Source organism: Heteronotia binoei, chromosome 14 (genome assembly GCF_032191835.1).
Source record: "Heteronotia binoei isolate CCM8104 ecotype False Entrance Well chromosome 14, APGP_CSIRO_Hbin_v1, whole genome shotgun sequence".
In the NCBI taxonomy this organism is placed as follows: domain Eukaryota; kingdom Metazoa; phylum Chordata; class Lepidosauria; order Squamata; family Gekkonidae; genus Heteronotia; species Heteronotia binoei.
Window position 1 is genome coordinate 10,341,349 of NC_083236.1, and position 26,295 is coordinate 10,367,643.

Sequence of the window (26,295 nt, forward strand, 5' to 3'; positions counted from 1 at the left end):
AACTCATGAGGTGTCCCACACTGGCAATAGAAAATGAGGCTTCCTGTGCCCACACTGCTGAGGCTTCCTGTGCCCACACTGCTGCCTCGGTTTTTACCTGGCTAGGGAATCAGGAGGTGCTTCTGCGTTGGAGGTATGAGAACACTGAGGTCCTTCTTCCTTGTTGTGTGTTGCATTTGCTGTCTCTAAAGAGGTCTTGCTGCTGACATCCCCCATTCTTTTCTGCTGCTTTAATGGCTCCTCCTCCTCCTTGCGCAAGGATACTGTAATGTCACTGCTTTCATCTGAACTTCTGTTTTCCTCCACTTGTGCACCACTGGCAAGCTGCAGACTGTCCCCCAGAACTGAAACACAAAGGATTAACCCTATTGCACTACATGAAATGTATTACAGCATAAAACATTTAGGGTGATACCGGACAGGTGTTTAAAGCCACCCGAGGGATGGGAGGTAGGCGAACCAAAAAAGTGCGTCCACATGCACACATTTGCCTCCCATCCCTATCCCACCCTGGTTCCACCCCTGGCTTGCCGGGAGCCTCTGAGGAACCTCCCCGACCGTCTGGAAAGCCAGGAGGTGCCCAGAGAACGCCGGGGGAGCCACAGACGGGATGTGAGAGCACTCCAGACACTCCCTGGGCAGCCATGGCCCACCCTTTTTCTAAGCACCATCTGGAAGTTCAGGGGCACTCCATTTCTGGCTGGCTCTCTTTGGGATGGCTTGAAGCCAACCCAAACCAGCTGTCTGATATCATCCTTATTGACATCATAAAGACTTAAGAAGTTTAACCAAAACAAATGGTCCAGCAAGCTAGTGTGGGTAAGTTGCCACAGGCCATGATGTTCTCTCCCCCCAAATTTGACCATCTCCCCCCTCAATGGTCCAAAGTAAAATATATCAAATGAATATCATAAAACCGGACAAAAATCTTCAACTGCATGCACTAAAAAAAGGAAACATTTTGAAATTTCAACAATCTTTTTTTTTTAATGTCCACTGGGGGAAAAAAACAGTAGAAAGAATCAAAGAGTTGGGAAGACAGCTGGGCCCTCTCCATTCACCTTCTGGGACCAGCTTCCCCCAGGGCCATCCTGTCTCAAGTGACAACCATCAGCCACCCTGGAGCCAAGGAAGGGGTGAGACCTCAAATCCTGTCTCATCAGCCTCTTTTGACTCATTTGTATATTTTGTGGATTTTACATTAGCGGTTTTTAAAAATGCACACACAGTATAACTATAAGCACACACAACAACAAGAAATGACATTAGAAATTCCAAGCACTGAATGTGCTGCTGTGCATTGAGCAGTTGACATTACTGTAATTATAAATGCTTATGACTCTGCCTCCCGACAGGAACATTCCCCCCCCCCCAATTAATCACTCAATGCACAGCAGCCAAGAAGGTCTGAGCGCCTGCTCCGGCTGCAACGCCACTGAGGATGTTCTCCGCAGCTGAGAACGAAACGTCTGGAAGGAAAACTTTCTCCAGTAGAACACGGCACTTGATCCCGAAAGATTCTACAAACCCTAATGGTAAACTCTTAATTTGCTCTTTTTCCTTTGTCATATAGCCCAGGTCTACCTGAAAAGCAAATAATCTCAAACAGATTCAAGGGCCAATCAGCATTCTCCATGAAATGGGGGGGGGGGATGTTCCTGTCGAGAGGCAGGGTCATAAGCATTTATAATTACAGTAATGTCAACTGCAGAGATCAGGCATGCAAGAGGAGCAAGAAATCATCCAGATGGACAACAGCCGGGATGACCTACTGTGTTCTGGGCCCACTACATCCAATCATAATGTGCAATTGACAAAGTTGTTCTTTCCTTGCACAGAAAAGCAGCCTTTCGCAAGAGGATCACAAGTGATTGAAAAATGATTTTGATTAAGGAATGGTTATTACATTTGCAGATGATACTAAATTGGGAGGGGTTGCAAATACAGTAGGAGACAGAATCAGGATACAGGATAATCTTGACAAACTGGAAAACTGAGCTAAAACAAATAAAATGAGTTTTAACAGGAATAAATGTAAAGTTTGGCATTTAAGTAGAAAAAACCCCAATGCATAATTATAAGATGGGGAAAGCTCGTCTTGGCAGTAGTATGTGTGAAAAAGATCTAGGGGTCTTAGTGAACCATGACTTGAACATGAGTCAGCAATGTGATGCCATACGCTAAAAAGGCCAATGCAATTTTGGGCTGCATTAACAGAAGTATAGTGTCCAGATCATGAGAAATGATGGTATCACTTTACTCCACTCTAGTTAAACCTCACCTAGAGTACCATGTTCAGTTTGGGGTACAACTATTTAAGAAGGAACATGTCCAGAGGATGGCAACAAAGATGGTGAGGGGTCAGAAGACTAAGTCCTATGAGGAAAGGTTGAACAAGCTTGGGTGTTTTTAGCCTGGAGAGGAGACAACTGAGAGGCGATATAATAACCATCTTCAAGTACTTGAAGGGATGCCATATAAAGGATGCTGCAGAATTCTTTTCTGTTGCCCCAGAAGGTTGGACAAGTACCAACAGGTTGAAATTAAATCAAAAGACATTTCAACTAAACATTAGGAAGAGCTCCCTGACAGAGCAGTTCCTCAGTGGAACAAGCTTCCTTGGGAGGTGGTGGGTAGGGATGTGCAAAAAAAAAAATTCGGAATTACACGGATTCGGAAGTACACGGGGAAAAAAATTCGGATTCCCCGTGTACTACTGAATACCGTATTTGGAATAGCCGCATATACAGTAATGCGCGGCTATTTCCGAATATACGGCCCTATTATACCCTATGGGCCATTGAAATCAATGGCAAATAGGGTATATTTGAAGCCGGTTTAAGGGAGAGCCCCCAAATTTGCAGGGGACCTGCAGGGGACTCTCCCATCCAACACCCCCAAGTCCCAAAAAGATTGGGCCAGGGGATCCCATTCCAGGGGCACCCAAAGAGGGTGCCCCTATTCCATCATTATACCCTATGGGCCATTGAAATCAATGGCAACATAGGGCATAATTAGAGGCTACTGGGGGGCAGGGGGTTGAGGGAGAGCCCCCAAATTTGCAGGGGACCTGCAGGGGACTCTCCCCTCCAACCCCCCCAAGTCCCAAAAACATTGGGCCAGGGGATCCCATTCCAGGGGCACCCAAAGAGGGTGCCCCTATTCCATCATTATACCCTATGGGCCATTGAAATCAATGGCAACATAGGGCATAATTAGAGGCTACTGGGGGGGTAGGGGGTTTGAGGGAGAGCACCCAAATTTGCAGGGGACCTGCAGGGGACTCTCCCCTCCAACCCCCCAAGTCCCAAAAACATTGGGCCAGGGGGTCCCTGTCTTTGGGCTCCCCAAAAGGCCCATTGCCAACAATGATGGGGAAAGCCCAATTAGCCACTTCCTCCACTACAATTGCTGTGGGAAAAGTGGCTTTGGCAAGAGGGGGGTTTGAGGGAGAGGCCCCAAAACTGCAGGGCAGCTTCAGGGGACTCCCCAGCATGCAACCCCCTGGCCCCAAAAGACAGCACCCATCTGTGGGCACCCCAAAAGGAACACTGCTCCCAATGGTGAGAAAAAACCAATTAGAGCCACTTCCTCACTGCAATTGTCGTGGGAAAAGTGGCTCTGGGGAGCAGGAGGTTTTGAGGAGAGCCCCCCAAACTGCTGTGCAGCTTCAGGGCACTGTCCCACACAAAACCCACAAGGAAAAAAAAAATTGGACCGGGGATCCAATTTTTGGGGCACCCAAAGCCAAACCTAACTTCACACCAGAGAATCTCTATAGGACCCAAATGCACTACATCCCTCTATCTACTCTATGAGCCCCGCAGGCCCCTGGAACCAATGTAAACCCAGTTGCCAACGTCACTGCCACACAAAACACAATCTGCTCAAGGTCTGCTCTGCAGACCTGGCTGCAGCAAACCCAGATGCCATCTCTCCAGCCCTGCCCCAAACAACACGGGGGGAGCTGGCCAACAACAAAAAGCCTGCTGTTTCTGGGTCTCTCACCCAGGTGCCAGCTTCCCTGCCACAGAACACACAATCTACAGATGCCAGCTCTCCAGCCCTGCCCCAAACAACACGGGGAGAGCTGGCCAACAACAAAAAGCCTGCTGTTTCTGGGTCTCTCACCCAGGTGCCAGCTTCCCTGCCACAGAACACACAACCTACAGATGCCAGCTCTTGAAGCCCAACCCCAACCCCAAATAGGCTACCCTACCCACCCAGTACTCACCCACCCAAATCTGGACAAGTAAAGGGACTCTAGTCCTTTTACCAACAAAAACTAAAACAAGAACCCCAAAACTGTCTTACCTTGTCTTCTCTGAGTCCAGGGAGATCTCTGGTAAGGCAGTGAGAGAGCAGCAGGCAGGAGCTGAAGCCAAGGGCCAGCCACCAGCAGCAGCACAATCTCTCTCACACCAACCCACATACACCAACACAGCAATGGAGGAGTCCCGCAGGAAGACTCCCTAAAAAGGTTCTCTGGCCCTACAGAGAGCAATTTCAAAAAATAGCACTGCTCTCTGATTGGCCAGACAACAGTGCTTACTTGGATACCCAAGTAAGCAAAAGATCAAAAATAACAACAATGTAGCTGATGGCTGGGCCATCAGCTACACAACAGCCCTGCAAAGCATGCATTTGCAATGCATTTTGCAAATGCATGCTTTGGATTGGCTGCTGGGGCTCCTCTTCCCCCTCCCCCCCTCCCTGATCCCAGGGAGGCTGGGAGAGGCGGGAAGAGGCCACTAAAGGCGGGAAAGCAGCTCCTTTGAGGCTGCAGAAGCCATTCCCGCCTTTTTCTTTGACAGCTTTGACAGCCGTATACTTCCGAATAGCTATTCGGAAGTATACGGCGAGCCATATTCGGCTGCCGCATAATAGGCGGCATTGGCATTCGGCTGCGGCCAATTCCGAATACAGCCGAATCAGTGTTGATTCGGCTGTATATTCGGTTCGGCCGAACCCAATGCACATCCCTAGTGGTGGGCTTTCCTTCCTTGGAGGTTTTTAAGCAGAGGCTAGATGGCCATTTGACAGCAATGCTGATTCTGTGAATGAGGCAGATCATGAGAATGAGAGCAGGAAGGGTTGCATCAGTGTTTACTTCTTGTGGCCCCTTCTTACATGCCCAGGGAAATGCTGTTCACCATTTTGGGGTCAGGCAGCAATTTTTATCCAGGCCAGTTTGGCCAGGGATCCTGAAGAGGTGGGTGGGGTTTTTTGTCATCTTCTTGGCTTGGAGCAGGAGTCACTAGGGAATGTGTAGAAGAGAGGTTCTTGTGAATTCCCTGCATTGTGTAAGGGGTTGGGTTCAACAATCTTGGCGGTCCCTTCCAACTCTGATTATAAGTACCATTTTAAGATTGTATTTTTTATCCTAATTTCAAAATCTCCTTTTAAAGCAGATTATTTATGTTTACAGCTGGAAGTGGAAAAAAACCAAACCAGAAATCATGGGTTTTAATCATCCTAATGACTTTTATCCATGAAAAAAACACAGATCCATGAAAAAAACACAGATCCAGCCTTTGAGAGAGCCAGTGACTGTCTGCCAGCCCAATTCCCCCTGAAACAAAGGCTCTCAGGTACATTCAATTATTTTCTTATATAACCTAAAACAAGGGTGTCAAATGTCTGGCCTGTGGGCCTGATCCGTCCCCTAGAGGGTTTCTATGTGGCCTTCCATGGTCTGCTTCCTTCTCCCTCTCTCCTGCTTCTGTCATCACCATTTTTGTTTTTCTCCGTAGTAGTGAGGCAGCCAAGCAGAGCAGCCTCTTCTTGCTTTTTCCCTCTTCCCCCTCCTTCTTCCCCAAGGGAGGGGGAGAGAGAAGGATTTTCAGCCAATGGAAGAGCTTGGTTCTTCAGCTGTGCTGTGTGATTGAGATGGCCTGGCTCAGCTAGAGCGCTCCAAACAAAGCTCAAGCTGTGCCAGGTTCTCTCAATCACACAGCAGATCTAGAGAGCTAAGTTTTTCCATTGGCTGAGGCTCCTCCCTCCCATTCCTTTGGGGAAGAGAGAGAGCTGCTTTCCTCAGCTGCCTTACAGCAGCTTTAAAACCAACAATGTAAGTAAGAGGTTTGCCTTGCCCCCCACCCCTCTCTAGTTAAGCTGGGTTTTCCTGGGTACAACTGGGTTCCCTCTTCACTGTATTCGTGCCATTATCCAATCTTTCTCAGTAGGAAAGCAATTGTTCAGCAATTGTGAATTGTTTAGATGAGGAATAACAAGAAGCCAGTGAGGTAGAAATATGGGGATTTTGAACTTAAGTCTTCCCAGATAGTAGGCTGATACCGACCATTATACATTGCTGTCTCTGTATTCTTGCACTGCCTCATAAGAGTTATTTTTCTGAGATAAACACATAGCCCTCAGTCTATGTCACTGTGCCTTCACATCTTCTTGAGCAGCACATGAAGCACCTTATGTACGTAAGTTCACAATGCCCAGCCATTTCATGTTTTCCCCTGGGTCCTAGGGCACAGAGCACTGGCCATGAGATTTCTGTAATGAATGGCAATAAATCAGAAGTAGGCTTGCAACTTATACACACCTGAACAACACCTGAGCAGCATACGCATTGCTAGAGCACAGACATTGTTTCCAGATTCTGATGCAATAATTCAGAGCAAGGGGTGTCAGTTATCAGACTGTTACATAAACGAAATATTACAAGAGTGCTAACATTTGAAGCATGTTTTATTTTGTTTTTTTCAAAAATCTTTAATTGCATTTGTGCCTTTTATAAAGTTTACATCTCTGCTACCTGACGTTACATTTTATGACACACATTGCCTGTTCCAAAAAGTCTCCTATGTCTGATCCAGCCCTCATAACAAATGAGTTTGAAACCTCTGACTTAAAAGCAACAAAGGCAATAGGGAGAAAAATGCAATGAAAAAAAATGTCCCTTTACCTAAACATGAAACAGAAATGGTTTAGAAAGCGGCACCCCAAAGTTGCAGCTAAAAGGCTCAGAAGAAATTTATCTTGCAAGGACTCTCACTCCAGTAGTTCAGACAGTAAATCAAACTTAATGCAAGCAGCAGATACTGCCCGGTTGCATCCATTGCCCTCCTTGGATTTAAAAATGGAGCCACTGCAATTTCCTCTTACTGCGACGGGCACCACTGTAAACATCCAGCTTAAAGAGAACAGCTTTCTTTCTCCTCCCAGCACGTCCCCCACTGGCCATTAGGTAAACATCACCATACCTGAAAATTTCTCTCTTGAGTACTCGTTTTCAGAAACAGCTTCCTCAGGGTGAAACACCAGTGAGATTGGCCTCTTAGATCCCTGGTCATTTAGTGCAGAGTGTGCATGTGTCAGTACTTCTCCCACAGATCTGCAGAAACTGTCGTTTTTTAAACTGATGGCTTTGTTCTCGGGACTTAATCTTCCATGCAACAGGGTGTTAACTTCAGGAGATGCTTTGCTTTCCAATAAATTACGACTGCAATTATTTGCCGGGCGTTCAACCGTTATGCAGCAAGTTCTCCCATTCTCAGATGATACGCCAGATGTGAGTGGCATTTTGGCACTTGCTGGCAGATATGTCTTCCCATATGTTTTGTCAAACTGATTTAAGCACTGTAGATCACTATTAGTTTGCACTACACAGCTGTCTATCATGTCGCTACTCTGCGATGGCTGCCTATGTGCATGCGGGTCAGAAATTGAAAAGCTCTTTATGAGCTGCGAAGATTTCTGCAGCGCAGCAAAATCTTCGGTGTTTGAGACAGCTGACATTTGGCGACCCATAAAGATGGTTGCTGTGTGATACAGTCCTCTTGACACGGCTGTTCTGGTGCTAACTCCTGCTTGTTTTGCTTCTGACATCACCTGGGGAAACAGAAGTGAGAACAACTCAGTAATTTTGCTTTTGTTGAATTAGATGGGAGTTGTCAACGGCATTCCTTGGAAGTCTCTGATCCAAATACTAACCGAGAGCTGACAAGATCAGATTAGCCTAGGCTATCCAAGTCAGGGTAGTATGTCCCTACTGGTACATAAAATTCTGCACCATTGACTACATTGCGCTTAAACATTCTAGATCTTTACCAAAATCCTTAGACGTGGAAACACTTAATATTTTTACTATAGAAGATGGCTACAAATTAGTGGCCTACCAAACCAGAAAAGAGCAAACCAACAGGAGTACATTAAGCTGTCTAATACACAGACGACAGGGTCTAGTATCATCTTCTCTGATTGAAAGTGGCTTTCAGGCCAAGGTCTGTTCCCAAACTTTCTGCCAGAGATCCTGTGTAGCTGGAGATGCCAGGGATGGAACCTGGTTCTGCACTAGGATACAAAGTTCCCACCGAACTCTTACTTCAACAATCATAAAAAGCTAAGTTTATTTAAACAGTATGAGAAGATACTATAAGATACCTTGAATCCCATGAACAAGTTTCATGTGCATTAGATAGACTCAAGGTAGGTTTTCAATGAGCCTTGTGCAAAAAGAAGTGCCAGTGCAAGCAAAAGCGGAAGTGCACTCTGTGACAGAGGGCGTTTTCACACAGTGCTTACCCCGGAGCGACGTCCCTCTTCACCGCGCAGCATCTGCGCGGATTTCGCACCAATTGCTCCGCAGAACCCGGAAGAGCCACAAAGTCCTGCGGCTTTTGCGTCGCAAATGTAAACTGGGTTTTGGTGACGCAAAAGCTGCGGGACTTTGCGGCTCTTCCGGGTTCTGCGGAGCAGTTGGTGCGAAATCCGCGCAGTCACTGCGCAGTGAAGAGGGACGTCGCTCCGGGGTAAGCCCTGTGCGAAAACGCCCAGAGACTGCCATACATACACAAAGCTTCTTCATAAGGTCCAAGCCACTATTTTCCACATGCTAGGGAAACTGGAAGATCCACAAAAAGATGGACCGAATCAATAAAGAAAGCCATAGCCTTCGGTTCGCAAGCCCTGAGCAAGACTGTCAGTGATAGGACATTCTAGAGGTCATTAATTCATGGGGTCACCATAAATCAGAGCAATTTTGAAACTGAAGAGCTTCCAAGGCAGTTTGGTATCCAGCACAGTATCCAGCACAGTCTAGAAAGCAGTCTAGCATCCAAAGGGGAAAAATGACAAATACATCACTGGGCATGCACAAGCTCATGCACACATTACATTCTTGTCATGCTTACAAAAATATTATGCTTTTTTAATACTAATATTATACATTTTGGATGGCTCTGTCCCAACTCATTGCAGCAGTTTAGGGCAGACAGCAATAATATCAATTAATTATACAAATACTAATACAAAGCCTGCCATTGCATTAAGCAGAAAATTGGGAGGCGGGGGGGAATGACACTATACACTGCAAAAGTGCAAAGACAATCTTAGTGACGGTGAAGGTTAAGCAATCCTGTGTTGCAGGACAAGGTTTTGCTCTTACTGCATTGGTGGTCCAAGTGCAACACTTATTCCCATAAGAGTGAATGACATTCTCCTACAAGGAAAGATACAGCAGCACCCAGAACGCTAATAGGGTGAGATTTAACCTCATTACCCTGCCCCCAGAGAATGTTCTATGGGGTACATTTTCAGTCTCCTCTCAACCCATTCCCAGCAGGGATTTCTTGGTCATCCCTAGAGTATGATAAAACACTTCCGCTGCAGGCCAAGGGGAAGAAGTTACAGATTAAAAACCCAACAAGTATGATAGCAGAAGTATCTAGGCTGAAGCGTCAAAGGCAAGGTGAAAGGCCTGTGGGTATAAAAGGTCTTTCCAATCAATCAAGCAGGCAATCAAGGTACATTGAAAATATCTGTATTACAGTCCCAATCCCGTTCATGTCAATGGACTAGTACAGAACTTGGGGAGGGACACTGGCTCAGTGGTAGAGCATCTGCTTGGGAAGCAGAAGGTCCCAGGTTCAATCCCTGGCATCTCCAAAAATGGGTCCAGGCAAATAGGTGTGAAAAACCTCAGCTTGAGACCCTGGAGAGCCGCTGCCAGTCTGAGTAGACAATACTGACTTTGATGGACCGAGGGTCTGATTCAGTATAAGGCAGCTTCATATGTTCAACTTTCCATAAATTGTGCCCTCCTCTGAATGTTCAAGCAGTTATGTATTGGTTTCCCAGTCTGTCCAGTCACAGATGACAGTTGGTAACATTCTGGAAAAGGGGATCCTATTATAACTATGAGGACAGGTGTCAGGATGTGTCCTGCCATGCCATGTTTTATTGCCCTGCCCAGAAATGTTTTACTGTCTTTAATCGCTGTATGTTTAGTGTAACCCAAACGCTTGATTGCTAGCCTGATATGGAGAGGGGGAGGAGGTGATGCTCCTTGCTTTGTAGTTTTAGAAGCTCTTTATGATTGAAATCTGGCATCTCTAACTCATGACTTATCTTGTTACCATAAGAATGACGACCTGGCACCTCCTTTACCTGGAGTACATGAGCGGCCTTGGTTATGTATGAACCAAAAGGACTGTGTTGTCTCTGGCTGATATACAACTTGATGTGAGAAACAGGAGGAGGGGAAGAGCCAACTTTGCCCGCACGTTTCAAGTATATACAGAGAGGATTGTGAGGAACTCCAAAGGGATTTGTTGAGGCTGGGTGAGTGGGTGTCAACGTGGCAGATGCGGTTCAATGTGGCCAAATGCAAAGTAATGCACATTGGGGCCAAGAATCCCAGCTACAAATACAAGTTGATGGGGTGTGAACTGGCTGATCAAGAGAGAGATCTTGGGGTCGTGGTAGATAACTCACTGAAAATGTCAAGACAGTGTGCGATTGCAATAAAAAAGGCCAACGCCATGCTGGGAATTATTAGGAAAGGAATTGAAAACAAATCAGCCAGTATCATAATGCCCCTGTATAAATCAATGGTGCGGTCTCATTTGGAATACTGTGTACAATTCTGGTCACCACACCTCAAAAAGGATATTATAGCATTGGAGAAAGTCCAGAAAAGGGCAACTAGAATGATTAAAGGTTTGGAACACTTTCCCTATGAAGAAAGGTTAAAACACTTGGAGCTCTTTAGCTTGGAGAAACGTCAACTGCAGGGTGACATGATAGAGGTTTACAAGATTATGCATGGGATGGAGAAGTTAGAGAAAAGTACTTTTCTCCCTTTCTCACAATACAAGAACTCATGGGCATTCAATGAAATTGCTGAGCAGTCAGGTTAGAACAGATAAAAGGAGGTACTTCTTCACCCAAAGGGTGATTAACATGTGGAATTCACTGCCACAGGAGGTGGTGGCGGCTACAAGCATAGCCAGCTTCAAGAGGAGGTTAGATAAAAATATGGAGCAGAGGTCCATCAGTGGCTATTAGCCACAGTGTGTATATATATATGTATATATATAAAAAAATTTGGCCACTGTGTGATACAGAGTGTTGGACTGGATGGGCCATTGGCCTGATCCAACATGGCTTCTCTTATGTTCACTGTCTGTATTCTTTACACTCATTCCTGGCAATTCTTACCAGAGGGTCAACACCTGTATCAAAACTATTAAACTCTACCTTATTCCATAAGCAAGAGTCTGCTTGGATGATACCTAGATAAGAACATAAGAACATAAGAGAAGCCATGTTAGATCAGGCCAATGGCCCATCCAGTCCAACATTCTGTGTCACACAGTGGCCAAATATATATATATATATATATATATATATATATATATATATATATATATATATATATATATATATATATATATATATATATATATATATACACACACACACACACACACACACTGTGGCTAATAGCCACTGATGGACCTCTGCTCCATATTTTTATCTAACCCCTTCTTGAAGGTGGCTATGCTTGTGGACGCCACCACCTCCTGTGGCAGTGAATTCCACATGTTAATCACCCTTTGGGTGAAGAAGTACTTCCTTTTATCCGTTTTAACCTGTCTGCTCAGCAATTTCATCGAATGCCCACGAGTTCTTGTATTGTGAGAAAGGGAGAAAAGTACTTCTTTCTCTACTTTCTCCATCCCATGCATTATCTTGTAAACTTCTATCATGTCACCCCTCAGTCGACGTTTCTCCAAGCTAAAGAGCCCTAAGCGTTTCAACCTTTCTTCATAGGGAAGGTGTTCCAGCCCTTTAATCATTTTATTTGCCCTTTTCTGAACTTTCTCCAATGCTATAATATCCTTTTTGAGGTGCGGCGACCAGAACTGCACACAGTACTCCAAATGAGACCGCACCATCGATTTATACAGAGGCATTATGATACTGGCTGATTTGTTTTCAATTCCCTTCCTAATAATTCCCAGCATGGCGTTGGCCTTTTTTATTGCAAACGCACACTGCCTTGACATTTTCAGTGAATTATCTACCACGACCCCAAGATCTCTCTCTTGGTCAGTCTCTGCCAGTTCACACCCCATCAACTTGTATTTGTAGCTGGGATTCTTGGCCCCAATGTGCATTACTTTGCACTTGGCCACATTGAACCGCATCTGCCACGTTGACGCCCACTCACCCAGCCTCAACAGATCCCTTTGGAGTTCCTCACAATCCTCTCTGGTTCTCACCACCCTGAACAATTTAGTGTCATCCGCAAAAATGTAAGATGATGCTTACATTTTGCCTGTAAACAATATCTCCTTGCCCCTGGTGACACTGAATAAACCCTGAACCAGGCTATGAGTGAGAACAGAAGTGGGGCAGGTGCATCAGACCTGGGGAAGGAGCAACCCAATGTACCCAACAAGAAGCCAGACCCAACCCTAAGGACCACAGGCTTGAAGAAGGGGGGGCGGGAGCACAACTCCTACTGCCCCAGCCCAACACCCAACGGAGGACAGTGTCTAGGTCTATCTGGTGGGAGTATGACCTGATGTACTGGTTCGAGAAGACCCTCCTGCATTAGGCCATCTCAGTGGCATTCGCAAAAAAAGATGCCCGACAGAAGGAGAGGTGCAAAAGCAAGTATTTGAGGGGGCAATGTCTCCGCTGAGGAGTTCTTCTTGGAACAAGAGGAGGAGGAAAATAAAGAAGAGTCCGATGAAGCGAACTGGGAATGAGCAGCCAGAGCCACCACTACCAGCAAGCTCAGCCACCTGAGAGCAGAAATGAACAAGATGAGGGAGGAGATGAGGCAAGAGATGCTGGAAATCATGAACTTCATGAAGGGGATGCTGAGAACAGCAATGAATATCGCAAAGAACCCACCAGTCCTGCAACAGGGGCAGAAGCAACTGCCCCAAGGACCCCCTGATGGCCAGCAACTGCCGCCAGCACAGGTGCCTCCAGATGGACAAACAATGCCAGAAGGAGCTACAGCAGTTCCAGGTCTGCTGCCTCAGCCACTACAGCCCCCAGTTGCCACAACTGGGCCAAGCCCAAGACCTGTGGGCCCCGTGGGGCAGCACAAGTTAGAGGCAAAGTTTGAAGGAGACTCAGAAGAACTTGGGTACTTCCAGGTCCAAGTACAACAGTTCCTGAGATAATGGGGGCCTACCTTCCCTAAATGAAGTGAGTCAAGTGAGCTACCTGGGATCTCGGCTGGGGGGCCCAGCAGCAAAATGATATGTTATACAAAGCCTGGTTGCTGGAGCTCCACACAGTCCAATAGTTCCTGAGAGCCCTAAAGGCACAATTCAAAGATCCCTTAAAGGAAGAACAAGCACACATGAAGCTAAAGAGGATGCATAAGCAGTACCAGTCAGTGAGCAAGTTTTTGGCAGAGTTCCAAGCCTATGCAACTACAGTACACAATTGGTCTGAGACAGTCAAAATTGAATTCTACTGCACTGGGCTGAACCCAGACTTGGTGAATAAGGAGACAATGCAGGACAACCCCTGCACCCTCCTGGAATGGATCCGAGGACAAGTGGTGAAACTCTTGTGCCAGAAGTACCAAGCAGGGCACAGGAGAAGCAGTGGCGAGTCCCAGGGAGAGGTGAAATATCAATCCAAAAAGACCCCCTCAATGGCAGAGAAAGAGCAACAGATGAAACAAGGATTATGCCTAAAATGTGGGGCAGATAACCACTGTCGATTGCCCTAAAACCAGCAAGGCCCCCACTGGGACGAAGAAGACGGATCCCTGCACAAGGCCTCTGAGAGAGCAAAACTGGACAGCTCGGCTACATAAGCTAGCAAGGGTCCATGACTGCTCAAGAAGCCAGCAACCAGGAGGATCTGCAGTCGGGCATGCCATCAGAAAGTGACAGGAGCGAGGCCCAGTCGTCAGGAAATGGGTGAGACCTGCTATGAAAGGCACAAAGCAACAGGCATCGACACACCACCTTGGGTGAGAACCAAGGGGACTTTGTTCTATTTCCCTATAACTTTCAATAACCCCAAGATGGGAACTCGTATGAGAGTGCATGCCCTGTTAAGACTTGGGGTGCAGTAGGGACTTATCAGCCCACAACAGTCACAGGACTGGGGCTAGACATGATACATCTCTCTGAGCCCATCCAGTTCGAGCAGATGTATAGAGCCTTGATGCGGCAAGATCCTTGCATGCTAGAAACTGAGGAAGTGCCAGTGGGGATGGGGCTCCACTGGGAAGAACAGACTTTTGTAGTGACCCCATCAGCCCAGTTCTCAGTGGTTTTAGGAGTGCACTGGTTGACAGACCATTTCCCCTATGTGTAGTGGAGTGAGCACCAGCTGTTTCCCAGACAACCAATGCAAGGAGCACAACTGGGATCCAGCTTGGGGCCCCACTCCTCCCCCTATTCCAGAAACTGTGTGCTTGAGTTGTGAGGAGTTGGGGGGAGATTCCTCCCAAGTATAGAAACTTAAGCCAAGTGTCTGAAGAAAACGGGGCAGATGAACTCCCGCTGCACACTTATTGACTATGCAACTGAACAAACAACAAACAAACAAAATTTTATTTGTATCCCGACCTCCCCGCCGGAGCAGGCTCAGGGCGGCTAACAACATAATTCAGGTTTAATTATACAAATAGATAAAAATACGTTTAAACGTCATGAACATTTTAATTAAAAATCTGCTTAAGTTTTAAAAATTAAATTAAATTAAATTAGTAAAAGTGCTAATGCTATGTTTACTTTTTATGATGGCGGTTTCCTTAGCAATTTCCATTTTCATCAGTGAAAGCCAATCGGAAGAGGAAGGTCTTGCAGGCCCTGCGGAACTGTTCAAGGTCCCGCAGGACCCGCATTTCCTCTGGAAGTTGGTTCCATAGGCTCGGAGCTATAGAGGAGAAGGCCAGGTTACGGGTACATTGCAGCTTCACCTCTCTCGGTCCGGGAATAGTCAACAAGTTTTTCCCGGCTGACCTCAGTGCTCTCTGGGGTTCATATGGGGAGAGACGGTCCCTAAGGTAGACAGGTCCTCGACCATATAGGGCTTTAAAGGTAATAACCAGCACTTTGTAACGAACCCGGTATATAACTGGCAGCCAGTGCAGTTCGCGCAGCCCAGGCTGTATGTGCTCCCATTTAGGAAGCCCCAGCAACAGTCTGGCCGCTGCATTCTGCACCAGTTGCAGCTTCCGGGTTCGGTACAGAGGCAGCCCCATGTAGAGGGCATTACAGTAATCCAGTCTCGAGGTGACCGTTGCATGAAGCACCATTGCCAGATCTTGGCGCTCTATGAAAGGAGCCAACTGCTTTGCCCGCCTTAGATGGAAAAAGGCTGACTTGGCAGTGGCTGCAATCTGGGCCTCCATTGATAGTGCAGGCTCCAGTAAAACTCCCAGGCTCCTAACCCGGGGCGCCGCTTTCAGCGGCGCCCCGTCGAAGACAGGGAGAGGTATTTCCCCTCCCCGAGCGCCCCAACCTAGGCAAAGGACTTCTGTCTTTGCTGGATTTAGTTTCAGCCCGCTCCTCCTCAACCAGGTTGCCAAATCCTGCAGGGCCCGGTCTAAATTCTCTGGGACGCAGTCAGGCCGGCCGTCCATTAGCAGATAGAGTTGGGTGTCATCTGCATATTGATGGCACCCAAGTCCATGTCCCCTGGCAATCTGGGCAAGGGGGCGCATATAGCTATTAAATAACATTGGTGAGAGAACTGCCCCCTGAGGCACTTCACAGTCCAGTGTGCGCCTCTGGGACCACTCGCCCCCAATTGCCACCCTTTGTCCCTGATCCTCAAGGAAGGAGGAGAGCCATTGCAAGGTAGACCCCCTCACCCCTACATCGGCGAGGCGGCGGATCAGTAGCCGATGGTCGACCGTCCATCAACATCAGCACCGCCACACCGCCCCGATCCAGATGCCGTTGGAGATCATCTACCAGGGCAACCAGTACTGTCTCCATCCCGAAAGCCGGACTGGCAAGGGTCTCGGATGGAAGCGTCATCCAGAAAGCTCTGCAACTGTGACCCCACTGCCCTCTCTATGATTTTACCTAAAAACGGTAAATTAGAGACCGGTCCATAATTTGCCAATTCAGCCAGGTCTGCTGTACTTTTTTTCAAGAGGGGATGGACCAAAGCCTCTTTTAGAGATGATGGAAAGCATCCCTCCGAGAGGGATCTATTTATGATGTCCCGTAAAGGACATTCAAGCTCCCTCAGGCAGGATTTAATTAGCCAGGAGGGGCATGGGTCCAAATCACAAGTTGTAGGGCGCGCAGAGGAGAGGATTCCGTCAACTTCCTCCAGGCCGAGCGGGCTGAAGTGATCCAGAGTTAAATCGGAAGACAGGCACGGGGCCTCGGGCTCATGTACTGTATCCAAGGTGATGGGCAGGTCCTGGCAGAGCGACGTGATTTTGTCTGCAAAAAATTTCGCAAAAGCCTCACAGCCTATTTCCAATTCTCTAACGTTTGGTCTGCCTTGGGGCAGTGTAGTTAAATGTCCAATTATTTTAAACAATTGTGCCGGGCGCGAATTTGCAGATGCAATCTTGGCCGCGAAGTACTTTTTCTTCGCGGCCTTGACTGCCATCTCGTAAGACCTCATAAGCGTTCTGTAGGATGTTCTCACCACTTCGCCACGAGTGCGCCGCCGCTGCCTCTCTAGTTGTTGGAGTCCTTGTTTCAACCGGCGTAGCTCCAAGGTATACCAAGGAGCCAGCCTTGAACGAGGATGCAGAGGACGTCGGGGTGCGATCTCATTGATTGCCCCGGATAGCCGATCTTGCCAGGCATCAACCAGGGCATCAAGGGAATCGCAAAGGGGCCAAGGATCCCGAAGAGCCGTTTGGAGCCGTTCCGGGTCCATCAGGCTCCGCGGGCGAGCCAAAATAGGCTCTCCGCCCTTACAGGGTTGTGGCAGCGTCTCCATACGAGCCTTGAGGACTAAGTGATCCGACCATGGTATCGCCTCCGTTGCGATTTCGTTCACTTGAATCCCGGTCGCAAAGATCAGATCTAATGTGTGCCCAGCCTGGTGCGTGGGAGCCGTGACAAATTGGGAGAGTCCCAGTGTCGCCATGGAAGACACTAGGTCCATCGCCTGAGTGGAGGCCGCGTCGTCGGCATGGACATTGAAGTTGCCCAGGACCAAGAGCCCTGGGTACTCCAGCGCCCAGCCGGACACCGCCTCCATCAGGGATGGGAAGGCGCTGGCCGGTGCGTTAGGCGGACGGTACACCAGCCAGATCGCCAACCTCTCCCCGACATCCCACGCAAGGCCAACGCACTCAATACCGTCGATCTTTGGGGCCGGGAGAGCCCGGAAGGAGTAACCCTCCCGAATGAGTACAGCTACCCCACCCCCCCGCCCGCTAATCCGCGACTGGTGAAAGACCGAGTAACCTGGGGAGGTCATCTGGGAGAGTGCCGTCGTCTCCCCCTCTTGAACCCAGGTCTCCGTCACGCAAGCCAGGTCAGCGTCCTGCCGAAGCAGGAAGTCCCTAATGGTCTCGGTCTTATTATTTATAGACCTGGCATTGCATAACACCAATGTCGGACGCGGGCAATTTCTCTTGATCCCACAACTTGTCACCGTTGGGATGGGAAGTAGACTAGAAGGGGGCCGAGCACTGTTTTGTCTCCGCCTCCTTCTCTCGCATCTCCGTCTATTCCCACCGTCATATCTTCCCCTCCCCAGGAGCACTGGAATCCCCTGACCGGACATCCAAACCTATTCTCCCAATGAATGGATACTGGGGGAGGGAAGTTGTACTCTATGAGCCCAGTTGAAAGGGTGGAACTGACAAAAAAAACTAGTGCAGGGCTTCATCCACCCCGCCAGCTCCTCCCACATGACACCAGTCCCATTTAGGAAGAAAATGGATGTCAGCCTGAGATTGTGCAAAGACTATCAGGGAATAAATGCTGTTTCATCCTCAAATGCCTATCCAGTCCCCCAGATTAAAGACCTGTTGGGGGTAGTGGCAAAGGGAAAGATTTTCACCGAATTACAAGATACTTACTTCCGAGTTCACATCAGGGAAGGAGACAAGTGAAGGACTACCTTCAACACCCCTTTGGGACAGTCTGAATATCTGGTGATGCCATTTGGATTACAAGGGACACCAGGAGTGTTCATGAACTTGATCGACAAGGTGTTACACAAATTTCTATACAAAGGGATGGTTGCTTAGCTAGATGACACGTTGATTTATTTGGAAGATCTCCCTTTGCACGTAAAGTTGGTGCAGGAGGCCACCCATTACAAGAACAAGCAAAAAGTCCACCAGATGGACCTAAATTGTCAAAACTGAATTTCACAAAGAAGAGCTGGTCTTTTTGGTGTACAGAGTATCTCGGGAGGGCTTGGGAATGGACCCAGCCAAAATCAGAGATGTACTGAGCTAGGAACCCCTCCCCCCCACCCCCCAAGACCAGGCAGCAGCTCCAATCCTTGAGGTTCACCAATTTCTACCACCCCTTCATAAAGAACTTTGCCCAAGTGGCACTACCCCTTACAGACCACCTCCTTAAGAATAAAGGGAAGGGTTTTGAAAGGATGAAGCCTGGGGCACTAAAGTGGATGAATGAATGCCGATGCATGTTTGAGAGACTCAAGCCGTTGTTCACCTCTGAATCTGTGCCGCATCACCTTGACAAGAAAAAAAAATCACTCTCCAAGTTAACACCAGTGATGTCACTATGGACATCCTACAAGAGGGGCTTGAGAAAAGGTTACATGCTTACATCTCCCAGAAGTTTTTGGAGATGGAACAGGACTGGTCAGTATAGGATAAAGAAGCCACAGCTGTAAAATAGGCCGTTTTAACTTGGTAGCACTGGTTAGAAGAGGCCAGAGTGCCATTCGAAGTCTGGACAGATAATAAAAATTTGGAAGCTTTATGCTCCCCCCACAAGCTTGGAGCAAAGCAACTGTGGTGGGCGGAGTTCTTTTCAAAGTTCCAGTTTACACTGAAACACCTCCCAAGGAAATCTAACCTCCTAGCTGATGTGTTGTCATGCTTGCCCCAGCATGAGAGTAAGAGGGGGAATATCACTGACTCTTTGTTCACAATGACCCAACAAGGGAGGGCAGTACTCACTTGCCACCAAACTATGAAATGGGAGAGCAGCCACCCCCCTTTACCATGGGCAGACAAAGTGAATGAAGCTCTGGCTCAGGAGGGTGATGCAGACACTGGGGAAGGATGGCTGCCTGTTTAGGAGTGCCTGAATCCCTGCTGAGCATATGTGTCTGAATCCCTGCAGGGAGAAATTCTGTGCCATTTCTATGATAATAAACTAGCGGGGCAATTTTGGGTTTGTAAAGACATTACATTTGGTCCAGAGACAGTCTGGGTGGCCTTGTGTATGCCAAGACATCTCCCGATATGTCTTATCCTGACCAGTGTACTTAATGGGAAAGAAAAGAGGGAGGAAGCCCACAGGATTGCTACAACCTGATAGGGAGGGACAACTGATAGGGGAGGGATGGTGGCTCAGTGGTAGAGCATCTGCTTGGGAAGCAGAAGGTCCCAGGTTCAATCCCTGGCATCTCCAAAAAAAGGTCCAGGCAAATAAGTGTGAAAAACCTCAGCTTGAGACCCTGGGGAGCGGCTGCCAGTCTGAGAAGACAATACTGACTTTGATGGACCGAAGGTCTGATTCAGTATAAGGCAGCTTCATATGTTCATATGTTCAACCATTGAAGATGCCTTCATGACCACAGGCAGTGATTTCTATGGTCTTTTATCACTGACCTTCCTCAAGTAAAGGGAAGATGGCAATTCTAGTGGTAGTAGATACATTTTCTAAGCAAGTCCATTTCATGCCGTGCACACAAGTACCACGGCCAGGAAGCTGCTTTATGAACATGTTGAAAGACTACAGTCTTTTCCAGATAAGGTGATTTCCGACTGCAAGTCCCAGTTCATGGCTAAATTCTGGAAGGAGTTCCTTAAACTGACTAGTATGGAGCAGGGTCTCAGCTCAGCTTATCACTTCGAAACTGACGGACAGCCAGAAAGGACCAATCAGATATTAGAACAGTTCTTAAAGTGCTACATCAACTTCCAACACGACAACTGGATGGACTTGCTGCCATTTGCAGAATATTGCTATAACAATAGCATCCATAGCTCGGTGGAGGCTACCCCTTTCAAATAGGTCTGAAGGAAAACTGTTCCTTGGACTGCTGGGAGGGACACCCAGTCAGGCAGGAGACTTTACGGACTGGTGGTCCAAGTTGGCTGCACAGTGAAACCAAATTAAAGAGATATTGGATAAGGCAAAACAGGACTACAAAACGCAAGCAGACAAAAAGAGATCCCCACCCTGGGAGCTCAAGGTGGGAGATTCACTGTATATCTCCACAAAGAATCTGAAAGGACTACAACCCACAAAGAAACTGGGGTGGAAATACATAGACTACTTTAAGGTGATGTATTTAATAAACAAAGTGATTGGGTTGCCTAAAAACCTAAAAAAATGTTCATACAACTTTTCATTTCAGCTTGCTCAAGCAGGACCCTGGAATGGACTCATGGTACCAGCAGCCCATGCCCCCCCTATCTTTGATGGTAGGTGGCCAACCCCACCAGAAGGTGGAGTGTATTTTAGACTCTGAGATCAAACAAGGATTTTGAATTTCCTAGTGAAATGGACCCAATTCTCAGAGGCTCATAACGAATGGGTCCGTGTTGATCATATACAGGCACCCAAATTAATCCGTGCTTTCCACAAGAAGTTCCCAGAGAAGCAGGGAGGAAAGTGATGGGGGGGGGGGGCAAGAGTCAGAATGTGTCCTGCTATGAGATATTTTATTGTCCTGCCCAGAGATGTTTTACTGTCTTCAATTGCTACATGCTTAGTGTAACCCAGTTGCTTGATTGCTAGTGTGGTGTTAGAGGGGGGCAGGAAGGTGATGCTCCTTGTTCTGTAGTTTTAGTAGCTCATTGTTTATGATTGGAGTTTGGCGTCTTATCTCGTTACCATGGAAACGAATAATAATAATAATAATAATAATATTTTATTTTTATATCCCGCCCTCCCCGCTAGGCGGGCTCAGGGCGGCTAACAGACACGGGAGTCTCATGATTCACATTAAACAATAATAGACATGGGAGTCCCGTGATTCATAAAACATAACAACTTAAACATTAATTACAATAAATTATTTAAAATACATAAAAACATATAAACATATAAGATATAAAAATAGGTGCTAAAATGATGTATTTAAGATGGCTGAGTGTCTATTCATTCATTAATCAGGTTCCGTCTTAGTTGCCACATGGTGACTCAAATGCTAACTGAAAAAGAAATGTTTTGCAAGCCCTGCGGAATTGGTTCAGGTCCCGCAGGGCTCGCACCATCTCTGGGAGATCGTTCCACCAGCGAGGGGCTATCACCGAGAAGGCCTGCTCCCTAGTGGCCTTCAACCTAACTTCTCTTGGCCCAGGGATTGTTAATAAGTTCTGAGAACCAGACCTCAGTGCTCTCCGGGGTACATATGGGGAGAGGCGGTCCTTTAGGTAGGCAGGTCCTCGGCCTCCCTTGCCTGGAATATGCACCTGGCACCTGGCGCCTCCCTTGCCTGGAATATGCAAGCAGCCTTGGTTATGTGTGAACCAAAAGAGCTGTGTTGTCTCCAGCTGATATACAATTTGACGTGAAAAACAGGGAGAGGGGAAGAGCAAACTTTGCCCACGTGTTTGAAGTATATCTTCATTGTATTCTTTACACTCATTCCTAGCAATTCTTACCAGAGGGTTAACTCCTGTATCAAAACTATTAAACTCTACCTTATATCATAAGCAAGAGTTTGCTTGGGTGATCTCAGTGATCCTTACAATGGGTCTGCACAACTTATACAAATATGAAAAGCTACCCACCAGTTAGTGAAACAGTGGCAGCTGAGAGTCCAATATCTTCTTTTGGTGAGAGGAAGTCCATCAATTAAGGGAGCCCAAAAAAACAGGCCACCGTTACTTTGCCCCTTCCCTCTCAAAACACGTTCCTCATGGTTGATACAAAGAGATCTAGCTATTTGGGGACCATTTTTATAACACATACATCACAATCAACGCCCACAATCAAGGGGCTTTCAAGGCATGCGATTGCCTTCCTATGCACAATCTTCCTTCGTGGCTCCCCATCCAAGTACCAAAGCGGCTTAATATCCGAGATTTGATGAGATCAGGCTATACCATGCAGCCTGCCCTCCACTTATGCAATAATAGGGGGGGGGGAATTCTGTTCTTTAGCTTACCTCTTTGAGAGAGTTCAGTTGTTCAAAGCATAAGCACTGTAAGCCTTAGAAATAGGACAGGATGTAATTTTTGTAAAATTATTATTTGGTTGGATCCAAAAGACTGCAAGAAGAGCTTCCATATCCAAATGCAGACTCTTCTTACAGCAGCCCTTTTACCTAGAAAAGTCACTCCTAATCGAAGGGACCCTTCAGATAGCGCATGATGAGATGGGGGGGGGGGGACGGGACAACAGAGAGATCCTGCATCCAGCAGTGGTTGGGTTATTTGGATCCCAGCTGTTTTTAATACAGTACTTTCACTGTACATAATATATGAAAGAAAGCAAGTAAACACTTCTATAAAATAGCAGGCTTAGTAACAATAGACATTATAGGAGTATGCCAGTATTACAGGCATTCCAGCATTTAGGTTAACTGACTACAGCAGAAAGTAATGCAGTTTTCTTAAAATCAAGAACTCTAAAGACAAATTCTTTCAGAACGTATCTCCAAAACGAAAAAGAAAGTTAGCATTTCATATATATCTGAACCAAAAGCAATTCATATATTGTTGAAAACCTACTTATATAGGTCAAGGTTGGTGAAGCTCATTGCTCTGCATATTTACGAAGAACGGCCTAAATTCAAGGTTTCCCTACTTTTAAAAATTCACAGCATGGGGAAAAATATCTATAAACTCAGATTAATGTCGGCTAATGCAATGAAGAAAGAAAAATGAAAACCTTCCTCCTACTATTTAAACAACAACAATAACATACATGCATGTTCACGCGCCCACACACACACACACAGAAAATAGTGCAGCCTCTGTTTCTTTTCTGATAAGAGTCTTAAATACCAAACAGTTAAATGCATAATAACATTTACTGGCAGCAAGACAGCCTGCTTAGCTGATACATAAAGCAGGTAAAAGGAGGAAAAGTTAATTTCTTGGCTGAATGATTCCATCGGTAGCTATAGGGCAAACTAGAAAGTCTTTTAGTAAAGTAGCAGTTGATTCTTCTATCAATCTGCAACACACATACTCTTCCAAGGAATGCATTAAATATGAAAATCATATCCTGTTATCATCTGTTTCCAGCTTTCCGCCAGTAAGCTTTCCTTAATGAATGCTCTAGCCTAAGGGACAAGCATGCTGTTGGCTTTTCTGAATAATGGAGAGATGCTCCCCATTCTGGCTTATTACAATATCAACTAGCTGAGGGGGTTTCACATATAGTCACAAGTGACTACTCTTGCCAGCATGCTCCAAGTTATTACAAGATGTTTTTAGACATTTCATCTAAAAGAGCTTTCCAGCTTTTAGGGAAGAAAAACAGCTCTGGTCTTGAACTGTATCATTTATATGGAGATAGAAAGAGGGATTAGAAGCCTGCATTACTGCAGATATATGGCAGAATATATTTAAGTATTCCTTGTCAGCCTTTGTCTGTGGTTTAGATATGCAATCTTTTCCCAGCTTTTGTATGTGTGTGTCTTCTGGAGGTGGAGGAAAGGTCAAAATGTACAAAATTATAAATGCTACATGTTCATGCTTTAAGTTTGGAGATGGTTTCCATACTTTTCTGAGTTTAGAACAAGACCCACAAGACAAATAGAGAACAAGGGGCAGAAGGGGTTTCCTACTGTTTCATGATCACACAGTGAATAATTACACTATTGCTTTTCCAGCAAGTGTTATGCAGTTTAAACTGAATTGTGAAAGGAACCGCATTTAACATAGTTTTGCAACGAAGTCTGAAACAAAGCAGAATAAAATAAAAACTAGTGAAAGCTCCTTATTAATAAAGATTATGGGTAGAGTCCAGCCAGAGCTAAGTGGTTTTAAGATCCATTGATTTAAATAACAAAAGACTTCAATATGTGCTTAATTTTCCCCTAAAGATCAATGGGACTTAAATATTTTAACATTAGTTGGATGTAGCTTACCTGCTTCCATTTTATTCACTTACCAGCTGTTTAACATTATCTTCCCCATCATCTTTTAATGTACTATGTTTCTGAAGTTCCAGCCTACTTTTAACTTTTTTTTCATACTCTGCCTAATACAAAGAGAGAGAGAGAGAGATGTTATAAATTAAGATTTTTTTAAAAAAACAATTTTGTTTAGGCAAATTGTGATCTAGCTGAAGTTAAGCAGGTATACATCCCATGGATACCAACTTGGGTGAAGCGAAATTATTACACTCTCCCATTGAGGTCAACAGAATTTCAAAATGCCTTGATTCAGCTGAACTCTATCTGCACATTAATATAAAGAATTATAAATACACACCACAGTATACAGTAACAGAAATATTTAACAATACACACACAAACACTAAACTGGAAAAGTTTTAATTTTAATGCGCAAGTATCATAACCACTCAAAAATTCAAACGCCTTTAATGTAAAACATCAGCATTTACAATATTATATAATTTTGTCCTTCATGTATGCACAACCATGTGCCAGATCTTCCATATACATTCACTTATTTCTATATTTATACCCCACCTTTCTCCACAGTGGAGACTCAACGCAGCTTACAACATTGTCCTTCCCTTCTCCATTCTATCCTCACGGAGATTAGGCAGAGAGTGGCTAGCCCAGGGCAATACAGCAAGTTGTTATGGCAGAGGGGGATCTGAACCTGGGTCTCCCAGATCACACCTAAGGTACAAGACCAAACAGGCTCTCTGCCTCATTGGACACAATTATCTTAATATATTCGGCAGTCACATACTATCTAAGGAAAAAGTTTTAGACTCACCTTCAGAGTCTGCAGACTATACACAAAGTCCAACGAGGCAATTTCATTAGAGTTTAAATAAATGCAAATTAATGAAATAAATGCAAGCGGTTACCCTTGAAAATTACTTTCAAGTGAAGACTGTGCTGGAGCTAGGCATTTACAAAAAGCTAAACTCTGAACTCAACATCAAAATGAATTTCAGCAACATTTAAGTGCTGATGGGCCAGAAACCAGTGAAGGACAACATAGCTACATCTTCAGTAAAACAACCCATCGTTTCAAGCAAACACTTCTTATACCACACTGGAAAACAACATGTGTCGGGGAAAACAAAGAGCACAGAAAGACAATCATTCATTAAAGCTATTCTAGAATGCTTCAACAAGCCAGTAAAATTAAAAATCAGATACCACACACAGAAAAGACATCACAAGGAATTTTAATGACATACCTAGAGAGATTTTACCCAAACTTTATTATTTTAAGTCCAATTTAATTGGTCATAGAACCAAAGTATCAGATACTTGGCAGGTGCAACAGGATGGGCATACTATTCGAAGTCCTTTGTGCTCTCAATCTTGCCCGATTCCCAAAGCTGCGAGGGCACCTTGGCTTATCACAGGAAGTGGATGATTGCTTTTGTTACACAAAAGCCAACCAATTATTCTAAAAAAAAGTATTAGGATTGCCTGGCACAACGAGTCCCAGCACAGTCTGGTTTCATCAACAGTATTGCCGATATTTATTACAGAATGGAACGTAATACCTTCAGCTTTTGAAGAGACTCTGACCTTGAAGCAAACTTTCTAATATGAGCTTCAATACAATCAAATTCTTTCAACAAATCTTGGTTTCGGAGCAGAGATTTTTCCTGACGTTCACATATTTCTTTTAAGTATTTCTTAAGCATCATGTGTTTCTGCTTAGATCTACAAAGGGAAGAAATTTTAAAAGCTGTTATTGCAAAAAGCTATGTGGCACTGAACGCTATCATTGTATTTTCAAAAGGTATTTTGCTGCCA

At 45.8% G+C, this 26,295-nt stretch overlaps 1 protein-coding gene across 1 annotated transcript in view; it reads right to left on the reverse strand.

Annotated features, from left to right (window-relative positions):
- KIZ (kizuna centrosomal protein) overlaps nucleotides 1-26,295 on the reverse strand; it is a 166,723-nt gene that overhangs the window by 115,101 nt on the left and 25,327 nt on the right. Inside the window, exons 3-6 of the mRNA XM_060253930.1 lie at nucleotides 26,040-26,202; nucleotides 24,492-24,581; nucleotides 7,218-7,845; nucleotides 98-344 (exon numbers count right to left, since the gene is read on the reverse strand). Of these exons, the coding sequence (XP_060109913.1) occupies nucleotides 98-344; nucleotides 7,218-7,845; nucleotides 24,492-24,581; nucleotides 26,040-26,202 (1,128 nt within the window). The remainder of the gene's footprint in view (nucleotides 1-97; nucleotides 345-7,217; nucleotides 7,846-24,491; nucleotides 24,582-26,039; nucleotides 26,203-26,295) is intronic.